Source organism: Melanerpes formicivorus, unplaced genomic scaffold, assembly GCF_026170545.1.
Source record: "Melanerpes formicivorus ecotype bairdi unplaced genomic scaffold, bMelFor1.0.p_v2 SCAF_14, whole genome shotgun sequence".
Taxonomy (NCBI): domain Eukaryota; kingdom Metazoa; phylum Chordata; class Aves; order Piciformes; family Picidae; genus Melanerpes; species Melanerpes formicivorus.
The window spans coordinates 9,708,459-9,723,084 of NW_027142366.1; the positions used below are offsets into that span (position 1 = coordinate 9,708,459).

General features: G+C 41.3%; 1 protein-coding gene across 8 annotated transcripts in view; it reads left to right on the forward strand.

Moving 5' to 3' along the window:
- Nucleotides 1–14,229, forward strand: part of MARF1 (meiosis regulator and mRNA stability factor 1) — a 28,098-nt gene extending 13,869 nt beyond the window's left edge. For 5 of the 8 annotated variants that reach the window (XM_068146868.1, XM_068146869.1, XM_068146866.1 and 2 more), the window contains exons 14-28: nt 137–373; nt 1,127–1,246; nt 1,616–1,791; nt 2,015–2,235; nt 2,890–3,032; nt 3,799–3,932; nt 5,180–5,382; nt 6,417–6,644; nt 7,325–7,555; nt 7,656–7,868; nt 8,641–8,701; nt 8,796–8,936; nt 9,870–10,040; nt 10,565–10,749; nt 14,133–14,229. In XM_068146868.1, the coding sequence (XP_068002969.1) occupies nt 137–373; nt 1,127–1,246; nt 1,616–1,791; nt 2,015–2,235; nt 2,890–3,032; nt 3,799–3,932; nt 5,180–5,382; nt 6,417–6,644; nt 7,325–7,555; nt 7,656–7,868; nt 8,641–8,701; nt 8,796–8,936; nt 9,870–10,040; nt 10,565–10,749; nt 14,133–14,198 (2,530 nt within the window). In that variant the 3' untranslated portion in view covers nt 14,199–14,229. Of the gene's footprint in view, nt 1–136; nt 374–1,126; nt 1,247–1,615; nt 1,792–2,014; nt 2,236–2,889; nt 3,033–3,798; nt 3,933–5,179; nt 5,383–6,416; nt 6,645–7,324; nt 7,556–7,655; nt 7,869–8,640; nt 8,702–8,795; nt 8,937–9,869; nt 10,041–10,564; nt 13,006–14,132 lie in introns of those variants that run through there. The other 3 variants (XM_068146871.1, XM_068146872.1, XM_068146873.1) reach the window with 1 other exon arrangement.
- Nucleotides 14,230–14,626: the final 397 nt, after the last annotated feature.

Consider the following 14,626-nt stretch of genomic DNA (forward strand, 5'->3'; position numbering starts at 1 on the left):
TTGATCTATATTGGGATGAACAGGCTAGTTTCTTTGTGTAGGACAGATTCCACCACATTCCAGTTTCTTAAACACAAAAAGCAAGTTACTGCATTTTGATGATGTTTATAATGTGTATTTATGTCTTTTCTTGTAGATTTGGACATAAGTTAGTTGTCTCAGACCTGTATAAGCTAACAGACACTGTGGCAATCCGTGACCAAGGAAATGGGCGGCTGGTGTGCCTTTTGCCCAGCAGCCAAGCCCGGCAGAGTCCCTTGGGATCTTCCCAGTCACATGATGGTTCATCAGCAAACTGCAGTCCTATAGTATTTGAAGAGTTGGAATATCATGAGCCTGTTTGTAAGCAGCATTGCCTGAATAAAGACTTTATGTAAGCTGTGTATAAAATACTATAAAATCTTACAGTGTTTGAACAGCATTTAAGACTGGCGGGTGTATTACAGTGGAGGTGTGTGTTGATGGCGTGTGTTCTAGGCACTGCCTGTATGCTTAGAAGAATGCCAGGCAGAACATGAGATGGCACAGTGAACTTTCTAGGCAGGTCTCATAGCTCAGTCTCTTTGGGTAAGATATGGGTGTTCTAGCACAGCTGCTGAGATTGAATACTTCCTAAGCAGAAGCCATAAGCCTTCCTCTGGTTATGTAGGAAGGTTATACCTTCTAGAGATCTCTTTCAGCCTGAGTCTTACGACATCGTTATAGCTGGAACACATCATTGTTCTTTGTCCTCCAGGTATGTTTACTAAGTGATTAATACTGAGCAGAAGATTTCCTGAAGCCTTGTGTTAAGCTGTTTTGTTTTAATCAATTGCAGCCAGGTTGTGCTACTAGACTTACTAGGTGTTAACTGCCTAGTATGTGTTGCTGAAACTTAAGTTGAAAAGGATAAGCTAATGATAAAAAAGTCTTCTCACTATTGCTTGTCTTCTTGAAACTTGCTGTAGTATTAATTGTTGTGAAGAAAAGATGAGAGGTGCTTGTGACTGTACAAAGCAGTAATGTCAGCCTATAGTAGTGCATTGTGTACATCTGATGTGTTTGCTGTGGGTATGGGAGCGCAAGCATGCTGTGTTGAAGCTGTTTGTAGAGGGTGCATATAAACTTCAACCTCTTGTTTTCACAGTGAGCATGAGTTTGACCCAGATTCCTACAGAATTCCTTTTGTGATTTTGTCTCTGAAGACATTTGCTCCCCAAGTTCACAGCCTTCTACAGACTCATGAGGGTACTGTGCCTTTATTAAGGTAAAGTATTTTGGTGTAGGCTTTCAGTGTAAGGGCTGACAGGTTAGAGATTTGAAACTTTATTGATGTCTGGTTAATGGTCTCAAAATACCTGTTCAAGAAAAGCTGTGGTTCTTAGGTAAGGCAGTGGGGCAGGTACTTCTATACCAAATAAGTGCCTGTCCTTTTTTTAATTCTTGTTGAGGGGAAAAAAACTAAAATGCTGGTTTAAAGTGTGTGTTTTATGAAGGCTTCTGTAATGTGTTGGTAAGCTGTGGAAGCCTCTTCCTCAGGAAGTGCCTCCAAAGAATGCTATTATTAGGATAATTGTTATAGTGGTATTTTAGTGCCTAATGAAAGCTTCTTAATTTTTTTTTTCCTCTTCTGAAGTTTTCCTGATTGTTATATGTCAGAGTTCAGTGATCTTGAAATGGTGCCAGAAGGCCAGGGTGGTGTTCCTTTAGAACATTTGATTACCTGTGTTCCTGGAGTTAACATTGCCACTGCCCAAAATGGTATTAAAGTCATTAAATGGATACATAACAAGCCACCACCTCCTACTACAGGTAAACATTTCTGTTCCTTTATTCTGAACTAACCTTTGGCCTACAAAATTTAGTATAAACATCTTGTGTACTTCTTAAACTTTTCATTAAGAGAAATTTGTAGCTTGAATGTTGTGTGTGGTTTTTTTCTTTCATGTACTGTGGCCTAGGTCATGAGTACACTGCAGTGTTTAGAGGAAAAATATTGGTGAAAGGTTCAGTAATATGATTTTCTTCTTTGTAGATCCTTGGCTTCTGCGTTCTAAGAGCCCTGTAGGTAATCCACAACTTATTCAGTTCAGTAGAGAAGTGATAGATCTACTTAAAAACCAGCCATCCTGTGTCATACCTGTCAGTAAATTCATCCCAACTTACCATCACCACTTTGCAAAGCAATGCCGTGTGTCTGACTATGGGTATTCTAAGCTAATGGAGCTGCTGGAAGCAGTGCCTCATGTGCTGCAGGTGAGTTACACAGCACCATTCCTCTTGGGACTGTCATCAATTGTCTGAGCTCCTCCTTGGGGTTGTATGACAGAGGCTATGCAGTTACCTCATCCACCTTTAAAGAGGTGCTTAGGTGCACCTTGAAGCATAATTGTCTCTTTTGAGGTGTTTCTGGGTTAATTTTATTGTCCTCAACCTTAAAAACAAATCCTGGTAAAGTTACTTCATGTAAATTTCTGGAATAAAGCTTGAAGCTACACTTAGCCTCTACTGCTTGGGTAAAAGGTTTTGGCTGTGCTGTTGGTCGTATGAACACAATGGATGCTAGCTGTTTGTAAGTTAGGCTGTGGTTTGTAGTCTCTGATTCAAAGGATTGCCTTGTTACCCAAAAGAAACACAGTGGCCACATTAGCTTTACTGCTCAATGCAGCAGTTGTTGTGTCACTTGAAAATGGCCAATACATACATGCAGCAGCACTGACAGAGGAAGAATTTCCTAGTTTCTTGATGACAAATGACTTGGTACAGGAAGTGTTTCTAGTTTCACGAGGCTAAGCACTGTCTCATAGATCCTTCAGTTCTAGCCTATCCATGCAAGGACTGACTTCTCAGTGTCTTGTAAGAGAATGTAATGATGCTGGCTGCAAGTGCTCAAATGCCATTTTCTTTCAGATTCTGGGCATGGGTTCCAAACGTTTGTTAACTCTAACGCACAGAGCTCAAGTGAAGCGCTTCACGCAAGACTTACTGAAGCTGCTCAAATCACAGGCCAGTAAGCAAGTCATTGTGAGGGAATTCTTACAGGCCTATCACTGGTAAGTTAGCTGTAATGAAACAAGAACAGCTGTACAGGGCATACCTTTCAGTGGTGACTTCAAAACCTACTGCAAGAGAAGTCAGTGTTTAACTGTAGCATAAAAACTGGCAACTACATTGCATCTCTGTTGTGATGTGGAAGTTCAAAGTTCTAATGGAAACAAATTGAAAGCTCTAACAGGTTTCACTGCTTCCTTCAGTGCTAGGTTCAGTTAACTTTATTGGAGTTAGTTGTACTTCATTAGTTTCCTTTGAAGCCATGACTGCATGTTTGGATTAAGCAAGCAGGTCATGGCAGATTCACATAAATGATTGAGTGAGAATGTAGTGTTGGGCTTTCCTTAGAGGGGGAAATATGGACTGATTGCCAGTAGGTATCCATACTGCTTGAACTGGATCTGTAGTTATTGAGCAAATACAGACTGAAAGTGCAGCCACATGGCTGTATAACAGAAATTATTTAAGGAAGTGTGATTAAAACCTGAGCTTGAAAATACTGGTTTGTGTTGTCACCACAACTTGTTTGAGGCACCCACTGGTACATAGAGCTTTCTTCCAGCACCAGGTGAAGCATATCTTATTTTTCTGGTTAGAATGGATAGGTCATTTGAATTACAAAATACATTTCCCCTTTGTTTTGAGTGCCAGTATTATTGCCAACATGAAAATTACAGGGTGTTTGAAGGATTTAAGGCTTATTCTCTCAATTTACACTTCATTTTTTTTGCATGCATTAATACTTGTACAATTTTCTAAAATGTGTAGGTGCTTCTCAAAGGACTGGGATATTACTGAGTATGGAGTGTGTGACCTGGCTGATATAATATCAGAAATTCCTGATACAACCATCTGTTTGTCCCAGCAAGATAATGAAATGGTGATCTGTATTCCCAAAAGAGGTATGCTTCTTGCACTTCCATTATTGCCAAAGGAATGGGGATTTTGACTATTTTCAAACTCTTAATTGTGTTTCTACCCTTACTAAGTTGTGACCTTACAGCAAATATAGAAATTATCATTCCTGGAATACTAAAACTTGAACAGACATGAAAGCAGTTGTCAAAATGCACGCAGAAGTGCAGGAAATTACTAGAGTGGGTTATTTCCATGCAGCAAAAGCACCAATGCTTTTGGCTATTCAATGTCTTCTAAAGTGCTGGTCACCGGGTATTTTATACTTCAAATGGGGGCAGGAGTTGATCTGCTGGAGGGTAGAGAGGCGCAACAGGCTGGACAGATGAGCAGAATCCAGCAGCATGAGATTTAACACATCCAAGTGCTGGGTTCTACACATTGGCCACAGCAACCCCATGCAGTGGCTGGAGAGCGGCCAGGCAGAGGGACCTGGGGGTGCTGGTCAATGGTAGGCTGAACATGAGCCTGCAGTGTGCCCAGGCAGCCAAGAGGGCCAATGGCATCCTGGCCTGCATCAAGAACAGTGTGGCCAGCAGGAGCAGGGAGGTCATTCTGCCCCTGTATGTGCACTGGTTAGGCCACACCTTGTGTACTGTGTTCAGTTCTGGGCCCCTCAGTTTAGGAAGGAGGTTGACTTGCTGGAGCATGTCCAGAGAAGAGCAACAAAGCTGGGGAGGGGTTTGGAACACAAGCCCTATGAGGAGAGGCTGAGGGAGCTGGGGTTCCTTAGCCTGGAGAAGAGGAGACTCAGGGGTGACCTTATTGCTCTCTACAACTACCTGAAGGGTGGTTGTAGACAGGCAGAGGTTGGTCTCTTCTCCAAGGCAGCCAGCACCAGAACAAGAGGACACAGTCTCAAGCTGTGCCAGGGGAGGTTTAGGCTGGATGTTAGGAAGAAGTTCTATACAGAGAGAGTGATTGCCCATTGGAATGGGCTTCCCAAGGAGGTGGTGGAGTCACCATCACTGGAGGTGTTCAGAAGGAGACTTGATGGGGTGCTTGGTTGCATGGCTTAGTTGTTTAGGTGGGTTGGATTGGTTGGTGGGTTGGACACGATGATCTTGAAGGTCTCTTTCAACCTGGTTTATTCTATTCTAAATGTGAGCTTCTTGAAGGTCTTCAGTAGTAGGAGAAAATAGTGACTTGGTGCTCATGTGTTAGAGGTGAATATCAATCACTGCGTTTTCTTACTGTTTTGCTAAGTAGTTCTTGCTTTGTTTTTGAATTTCAGAACGTACACAAGAAGAAATTGAAAGAACCAAACAATTTTCTAAGGAGGTAGTGGACTTACTGCGTCATCAACCCCACTTCAGAATGCCCTTCAACAAATTCATTCCATCTTACCACCACCACTTCGGTCGTCAGTGCAAACTTGCTTACTATGGTTTTACCAAACTACTTGAACTCTTTGAAGCCATACCAGATGTCTTACTTGTAAGTGTTTCTAAATCCTAAGCCATCCTAAAGCATTTCTTCTGAGATCTGTACAGCTGTTTCAGCAAGGGTTTTGGTTCTTGACTTCACAGGTGCACAGTTCATAGCCCATAATGTTAGCCCTATTTAAGAGTGTCTTTGATACAGCTGTTTGGGTAAAATGGTCTATGGTTTTTAGCATGGTCAGGTTAAGTTTATTAACAAATTGAAGTTTTCTGAATTGGATTATTCTTACAAAATTAAGTACAGCAAAGTTAGTGCTAATCATAGAATGGCTTAGGTGGGAAGGGATCTTAGAGATCAGCTACTTCAACCTCCCTGCCATCAGCAGGGATGCTTCTCAACTAAACACAGCTGCTCAAGGCCTCATCCAGCCTGGCCCTGAACACCCCCAGGGAGGAGGCATCCACAGCCTCCCTGGGCAGCCTATTCTAGCGTCTCACTGTCCTCATAGTGAAGAGCTTCTTCCTAAGATCCTGTCTAAACCTGCTTTCCCTTCTGCTTGAAAACATTCCCTCTGTCCTGTTAAACACCCTTATGAAAAGTCCCTCTGCAGCCTTCCTGCAGGATCACTTCAGGTACTAGAAGGCACCTCCAAGGTCTCCCCAGAGTCTTCTCCAGGCCACACACCACCCCCTCCCTCAAGCTATCCTCACAGCAGAGGTGCTCCAGCTCTTGGGTCATCTTTGTTGTCTCTGGACTTGCTCCAACAGCTCTATGCCCTTTTTATGATGGAGACACCAGAACTAGATGTAATATTGGAGGTGGGGGTCTCACAAGGGTAGAGTTAAGGGGAAGAATCACCTCTCATTTTTGTGAAACCTGCTGTTAAAAAGTTAATAACTAATTGCCTGTTTTGTGGTATTTCAGCAATTACATAGCTTTTCTTGCTGTATAGATAATCTTTTGAGGTATCTGAGCCCTGCTACATAGCAAGTCATTGCCTACAGCACTGAAGTTTAGTTGTAGCTTGCCCTCTTTTTTCACCCAGACTAGACAAATCGCTTTAGCAGAGTTTAATTTCTGTTTTGTAGGTATTGGAATGTGGGGAGGAGAAAATTCTCACACTCACAGAGGTGGAGCAAATCAAAGCAGTTGCTGCCCAGTTTGTTAAGCTGCTACGATCTCAGAAAGACAACTGCCTTCTGATGAGTGATTTACTGCCAGAGTACAGTAAAACCTTTGGATACACACTGCGTCTGCACGACTATGATGTTAGCTCAGTGCCAGCTCTAATGCAAAAGCTTTGCCATGTTGTGAAGGTGAGCTTTTAGCTCTAGAAATTGTGATGGTGTGCTAAGGAATTTCCTGGCTCAAATTAGAAGTATCTTCATATTTCCAGAAACAGTATTTCATGAAGTTGGGGAGGGAAGTCCAAAGGGATTTTAGATGCACCTTCTGTACTCCTATGATGACCTCTGTTCTTTTGTGACACTTCAGCTTTTCTGGGAAAACTTGAGCTCATTTTGCAAATAATAAGTAAGAGATTGTATTCTGGTATTTACTTTAACAATTCAGATTGGTTTTCCCCACTTCTAGCTGTATAAACCCAACAATTTCCTGATAACCATAGTAGTTATCAGTCTTCTAATGTTTTATCCTAATCCTTTTTGATCTGTGGATTGAGGCTTTGACCCAATGTAAATACACTGATGATCTCACATGTTAGTGGAAAAGAGAGGTGTTATGGATGTGGGCATACTGGTTTAGCTGCTCCAAGCTGGAGTTTAGCTAGGCCCAGCTGTCTTGGAACAATAAAATCTACCCAGCTTTTGCGTATTTTCACATGTAACAAATTTCTGTTGTCCTTTGTGCTTTTGGCTAGAGGAGTATCAGATGCTGGTATTGAATATCAGATCAGCTGTGCTCAAACCCCTGCTCCACAACTTATGTATATATTAATGTCTTCTGTCTCTAACTTATTCCCAATTCATTTTTCTAGGTTGTTGACACAGAGTCTGGCAAGCAAATTCAGCTGATAAACAGAAAATCTCTGCGGACTCTGACTGCCCAATTGTTAGTCTTGTTGATGTCATGGGATGAAGCATCTCTCCTCTCTGTTGAGCAACTTAAACAGCATTATGAAACAATCTATGGTACTCCACTTAATCCATGTGAATATGGGTTTATGACCTTAACTGATCTACTGAAGAGCCTACCTTACTTAGTTGAGGTATGTAAGCTCTTTTTCCTTTCTGGTGTGTTTCATGCTTTGAAAAGACATTGTGACTGGAGGATCTGGAAGTACTCAAATTCTTTCTCTCTTTTAACAGGTTTTTACTAATGGTGCAGCAGAGGAATATGTGAAACTTACAAATCTGTATATGTTTGCAAAGAATGTGAGGTCCTTGCTTCACACTTACCATTACCAGCAGATTTTTCTTCATGAGTTCCTCGTAGCGTATAGCAAGCACACAGGAGAAGTGCTGCAACCCAAATCATATGGATGCAATAATTTAGAGGAGCTCTTGGGAGCAATTCCACAGGTGTGAAAAATTGTTTTGCACAACTGCATGGATGCCAAAGAGTGACACAGCTGCAAAGTAGTTAGTGTGTGAACTACTGTAATGATTGCCTTTGCCAAGGAGCCTTACATCAGTTTGGTTTTAGTGGCTGCTGGGAAATCCAGACTGTAACAAGGAGTCTTTGTGGGTTTGTTTCTTTGGTGCAGTGTGTTTGGGGGTTTTTAACCTGTTTCAGTCAAATTCAGCTTAAGAGGTGAGGCTGTAAACTTCCCTGGCTCCTATATCAAATTAAGATTGACTTGTCTTGAATGAATGAACCAACTGTACTGAAGCTTCATTTTGGTAGGGGGGGATTATTTGCTTTAGGAGTGAAGAGTTGTGGGACCTTGTCAAAAGTGCCCCATAATGCAATTTTGCTGTGGCATCTTGTCATCCGTATGTCTTAAGTGCTCTAGGATGATTTTGTGACTCCAATTTATGGCTATAAACCTTCCTTTAAGTAAACTAATCTTTCTGGAGAGTAACAAAATGGAGCTCTTCCAGTCCATGTTTCAACATATTTTTTGTGAATGTATAGTTAATAAACTTTCTAGACATAGAGTTTTCTGGTTTTGCAGTACCTGTTTTGAGACAAAGCTTTTGCTTGGGTAGTGCAATACAAATTTGCAACATGATTCAATTGACATTCATGGTGTCACTGCAAGGCTAGATTGAAGGCAGTGAGTAGCTGCTTTAGACTTTGAGTTTAGTATGGGCTGGTGTTTAATTCTGCTTTTTTCATTTTCCTCTGTAGGTGGTCTGGATTAAAGGACATGGCCATAAGAGAATTGTGGTACTAAAGAGTGATATGAAAAGTAAGTCAAATCAGTTTTAAGCATCATCTTAATTTCTGTCATTTTTTTTTTAAGGACTTGAGTAGACAACCCAAATGAACTTGCCTTTTTGTAGCTCGTTTTAGCTCACCTAGTCTTCCTCCTGCTGATCATGTGGATGATCATGGAAATCAACTTGCTGACAATAATGGACGTAATACGGAGACCCCAGGATCCACTTCATCACTGGAACTAAGTCTAGGAACACCTAGCAATGGTAATGCCAAGCTGATTTATGTAAGAAATTGTCTCTATTTCCCTGAAGATGATAATCAGAGCAGCAGAGGGAAAGCTGTGTGAGTTAGTCTGAGCTCCTGCAGAAATGCTGTACAGCTTAAGAACTGTTGAACTTCTTCCACAGGATACAGTTAAGCATGTCTCCTCTTGACAAGGGTATCTGTTCTCAGCTGTCTTCACATGTAATGCTACTAGGAAAAGATGGTCACTGGCAGGTTTTGCTAGGAGTGTCTCCTGTATTTGATGTGTTCCTTTTCTGTGTCTTTCTGTTGGTTGATTGTTAGTTTTGCTTTGTTTGTGGTGTTACTTGTCTTCAAAGAGTGACAGTCCTGTCTCCAGATAAAAATAACTGTGAAATGATGACCTCAAAGTTCTTTTGTATCTTGCTATTGTCTCCAGTTATTTACTACTTTGCAGGCTGGAGAACTTGTGGCATGGTTCTTGAGTCATTTCTGAAGTTCAGGCTTATCCCCTTTACTAGGGGCAAGTCACTTTGTTTTGGAACTTTCAGCTGAATTTTTGCATGTGAATGTGTGAGATGATCCATAAATAGTTGATAGGTGTCTGCAGGGGGCTATGCCTGTGGGACTTTAGTACATGAGCTAAGGAAACAAATTTGGCAAATAGCAGATTTTACTGTAAGTGTGTAATTTACTCAGGCAAGCAATAGATTTAGCATACTATTGCTTTATCTGCTACCTTGTAATTAGATGCTCTTGACCCAGCAGTGTAACTATTGAATTAATCTGAAATTAGTTAGAGTCAATTAAATTAGCTCAGTATTAGTATTTCAAATATGGCATAATCAAATCCTCAGAATTATCTATCCAAAGTCTTTATATTTACTAGCTTTAAAATAGTGACCCCTTCACAGCATACAGATCCTTTGAAAGATGTTCACTTATTTTTGTAGTTCCTAGTCAAACTGAGCAAGAACTTCTCTGCCTCACAAATACATCTCCTGTTGACCTCTTGTGTGAGCCAGTTCCTTCCTGCCTACCATCCCCACAACTGAGACCTGATCCAGTGGTTCTGGAGTCTGCAGACCTCATTCAGTTTGAGGAACACCCTGCACCCCTCTCCGGTAGGAGTTTGCCTGCGGTGCTGGGGGGAGGCTGGGGGCCGGCACGGTGCATTGCTGTGGGCTGACCTTTCGGAAACCAAAGCATCTGACCAGTGGTGATTGCCTGAAGGGCCATTTGAAGGCAGATGTCTAGCTGTTTCGCACGATAGCCTGGGGTGGAAGTGGAGGTGACTTCCTTACTGTGCTGTGGAGTGAGTTGCACAGGGACCTTATCCACCATGGAAGCATCATTTTGCCAGCCTGTAGCAGCTTTTTTGCAGCTGTGACTGTTACAGTGCTGTTCTGAGCATTGAGAAACTTGAGAGTTAAACCTTTGAATCAGTACATGATGCAGGCAGAGCCAGAATCAAACATGCTGTCAGCTTGTAGAGGTGAAATTGACACTTTCTCTGCCTTCAAATCAGGCTGACAAGTTCTTTATTAGGTATTTTACTGCCTGTTACCACAGAACTATTCTTGATATTTTTCCTTTTTTTCCCCCCCAAGAACAGAGCATCAATAACTGAGTTGCCTTTTTTCCCTAGAAATAATGATTTTAACAGAAGAGGAGAAGGAAAGAGTTGTTACCACACCTCAAGAGAAAATGACCTCTGGTACTGTGGTATCTAGCACCACAGAGAATGCTTCAGTGCCTCCCTGTCAGTCTTCTGAAACCCAACTAAACAAGGAAGCAATGGACAGCCCAGCCAAAAAGCAACACAAAACCAAGGTGAAATTGGCAGCAAACTTTTCACTTGCACCCTTAACCAAGCTTTAACTCTACTTTTAGTGTGAAAGACAAGTTCCTATGGACTCTGCACAAAGTAACCTGTTTGCTAGCCCTTATGTATTTTAATGAAAGGCCTAGAGGAATTAATTTGTATTTACTGTATCCTGTGAGGATTTTGTTCCTTTTACACTGAACACAGCTGTTAGCAGAGCAGATATTTTCTATTATTTTGAAGAAGAAATTTTGGCATTTGTTAAATTATTCTTAAATTTTACAGTTTTTCCCTAAGTGTGTTCAGTCAAAGCAAACTACAAATTCAACTAAAATGGAACAGGTTTTATTTTCTTTAAGCCTCATTGGTGGTGTAATCATACCTGTAGCATATTGTATTCTGTAGGCTGTTGCTTACTGGTATTGTTTCAGACAGTATTAATAAAATGCATGATCTGTCTTTCCAAAGCCTGTGGAGAAATTTAAACTTGCTGACATGAAATGCCAAGACTGAGGGAGTGAACTGTACTCCAGAGGAGAAACTTGTTCTCTGACCTTGCAGATGGCTTGTAACTGCATTGGCAATTCTTTGGTCTAAAGATGTCTGTAGAAGGTTCTGTGGATTTTTGGTAGAAGCTGTTTTAAATGTAGCTTTCAGTTCCATTTAGGAGCTTTCCAGGACATTGATGCTGTAAGCTTCCCTTTTCTACTTAGTTCCAGTCTGGCACAGATGTGGTTAAGGAAAAGACTGTCGTGGTGTTGTGAGTTGAAGATACAGACACACACATTTTTATTTTTTTTGTGTCTAAAAATGAAGTTAGGAAGATTCTGATATTTCTGAACTATGCATTTGATGCATAAATTACAGATAATGGAACTGGTCTTACTAAAATGTGTTGTGCTGGAAGGTATTGATGCTATTTCCACCTGTAAGGAAAGTTCTAGCTACATGTGGAAATGCTAAGGTTTTTCTGCTTAACCTTGTTTTCCTCTTTTTAAGCCTGTTCAGTAAATGGGAAGTTTATTCTTTGATGTGCTGTCTTTTTAGCTGTCTGTTTTTATCCTGAAACTTACTCCTAGTGTTGGAAGCTTTTTTTCAATTTGTGGTGTTTTGTGTTGGCTTTTTGAAAGGGCCAGCTTTGGAAGAGAGGTTAGATCAGTGGATGACCTTAACTCTAGTTAGCAGAATTGTGCAGTGTATGAGACTTCATACCCATTCTGGGTAACTATGGCATTTACAATGGGTTGTATTTGCCAGGCAGCAAATAAATTGCTTGTAGTATTGAAAGAACCTACACTAGAGGTTTTCCACTGGCCAACTGATGTGGTGTTTTTTTTAAGTTGACTTCTATTGTGATGCATAAAAGATGGAACATGAGCTCTGATTTCTCAGCCAGCAACAGGAAATGCTACTGAATGGCTACAGGCAGAGTTTTACTAGTCAGATTTTTGTCATAAAATCTTTTAATTTCAGGCAAGCTTTACCAGTAGTGAACCTTACAGCCATTGTCAATGCAGAGAAACACTTGGATGTTTTTCTGAGCATTGTGGCACAGTGTTTTGATTCCTTAGTAAACCTCTACAGACATACTACTATAGAAGGCAAAACTTAGAAGTAATCTTTCTTGGAATGCTTGTGGTGAGTTAAATGCAAGGACATCTGCATTCACCTTGTTTGGTAAAGTTAACAGTGATCAATCCAGATCTTTTTCAGATGAGCCTGCACTGGAGAAAAGACCAACCTGAAATTACACTTTGAGATGCAGCTACAAGTCATCTGGAGTACTAAAAGCCAGGTCTTTGCTTTTGGAGGAGGAATATGGTGTTTATCAAACTGAGTGTGGTGAATACACCATTGACGGAGGTCAGCAGACCTTGTCTGGATTCATGTGTGATTCTGATGAAATTGCTGTTTGAAAGAAGTTGTGTTCATAGTGTAACAAAGCAGCTGATGGAATTGCAATCTATTTTTTTATCCAAAGGGTTAAATGAATGATGTGACTTGCAAATTTAAAAGTGTTACAACCATGAAATTCTTTAAATGTGCTCCTGCAGATTCATGTCTGTTTCAAAAAGAAGAAGAAAATGTCACTGAAGCCCTCAGTTTATGCACTTTTGGGTTTTTTTGTTTTCTTGGAATGGGAAGGAGAAGAAGAAAAATTCTCTTCTTAGCAGTCTACTTTGGACCCTTTTTCTTTTGTGGCTCAAGTGCTGTTTTGTGTGTTGGGACCAAACAGTTGTGTCAATAAAATTTTCAAGCAAGCATCACTCTTGTCTTTATTTGAAGACCTGTTGAAAACCTGTCCTTCCTGAGTTTAATCCAGACAGAGCAAAGAGAGAAGCTGGGATGTATTGAGGAAAAGGAAGCACTGCAAATCCCAGCCTGCTCTTCTGGAGAAAGTGTTCCTGAATTTTGCACTTTGGCTGTTGGCAGATGTGCTCAGCCTCTCTTAGGGCTTTTCATAAGTGTGGTGGTTTGGCCCTGGCTGAGGACCAGGTGCTCCCCCAGACCACTCTATCACTCCCCTTGGACAGGGGAGAGGGAAAATAAAACAAAAGACCTGAGTCAGGATAGAAGCAATTTAATAAGATGAAAAGCAAAGAGCAAAGCAAGCTGTCATTTTCTGTCCCATCAGCAGATGGTGCTGGGTCATTCCTAGGAAGCAGGGCTCCAACATGTGCAGCAGTTGCTCTGTAGGACAGATGCCATCAGTTAATGTCTGCACACTTCCTTCTTTCACTTAGCTTTTCTGTCTGAGCTGATGTCGTGGCATGGAATACCCCTTTGGTCAGTTTGGGTCAGCTGGGCCTGGCTCTGTCCCCTCCCAAGATTTTTGCCATCCCTCAGCCTAATGTTGTGGGGGGAGGAAATGTTGGAAAAGCACAGTCTTGGTGCTTGGCTCAGCAGCAGCGAAAGCAGTGCAGGTGTTACCAACACCCAGCTACAGCACTGCAAAGCACAGCACTACAAAAGATGCTCTGGGAAGAATTAAAGAATTAACTGCAGCTCAGCCAAACCCAATGCAGTACAACATGATGTGTAGTCTTTATTTTGGAAGGAAATTGTACTATTTATCAGACTAAAGGAAGACACTTGTGCAAGGAGTATAAATGCAAGAGGTGGAGGTATTGTTTTCCTCCTGAGTTTTAGTCCCACTTTGAAAGGTTACAACTGATGTGCATAATGGCATATGGAATTCTGCTGTGCAGAGAAGTTGCTTTTGAGTTCTAATAGCCTTGTTTTCCAACTTGGTGAAGATGCAGTTCCTGGATAATAAATCCATCAAGAAGTTTACTTTGCAGTTTCACTAGAGTGCTTTGACCTTTATTTTTGCTAGATTCTAAAGTAAAGTTAATCTGCAACTAAATTGTACTGTTCTGTCATCTCACAGCTTATGGGCAAAAGAGCTGGATCAGCTGCTCCTGACTTTGTGTGGTCTTACTACATAGTCACTTAATGGAATTGTTAAGTGGAACAGTCTGCTAGAGTTAGGCCTGCTGCAGGTAAGTGTTTACCTGACCTTGTAGAGTACTTCCTTGTTCAGTAAGCCATTTAAAAATAACCATCTAACCCCCTTAGTGCTCAGGAAACTCTCCATAAATAATATATCAGTCTTCAAAAGGCAGGGCAGGCCATTTGTATGAACTTGCTCTAACATCTTAAGCAACACCACAACCTGTCACTTCATTCTTTCAGCAGCTGTGAACATCTTCAGTAGGCATGAGTAAAATCCCTTGTAGCACCTGGTGTCTGATAACCTTCAAAAGGTGAGCTTGGTTTTAATGATGTGTGTCACTATTCTCATGAAAGCCCCAGGGCTTTCTGGCCTGAAGGGGCACAAGGAAATGGTAACAGGTAAAGGTATGCTGACAAAAGTTTCAATGC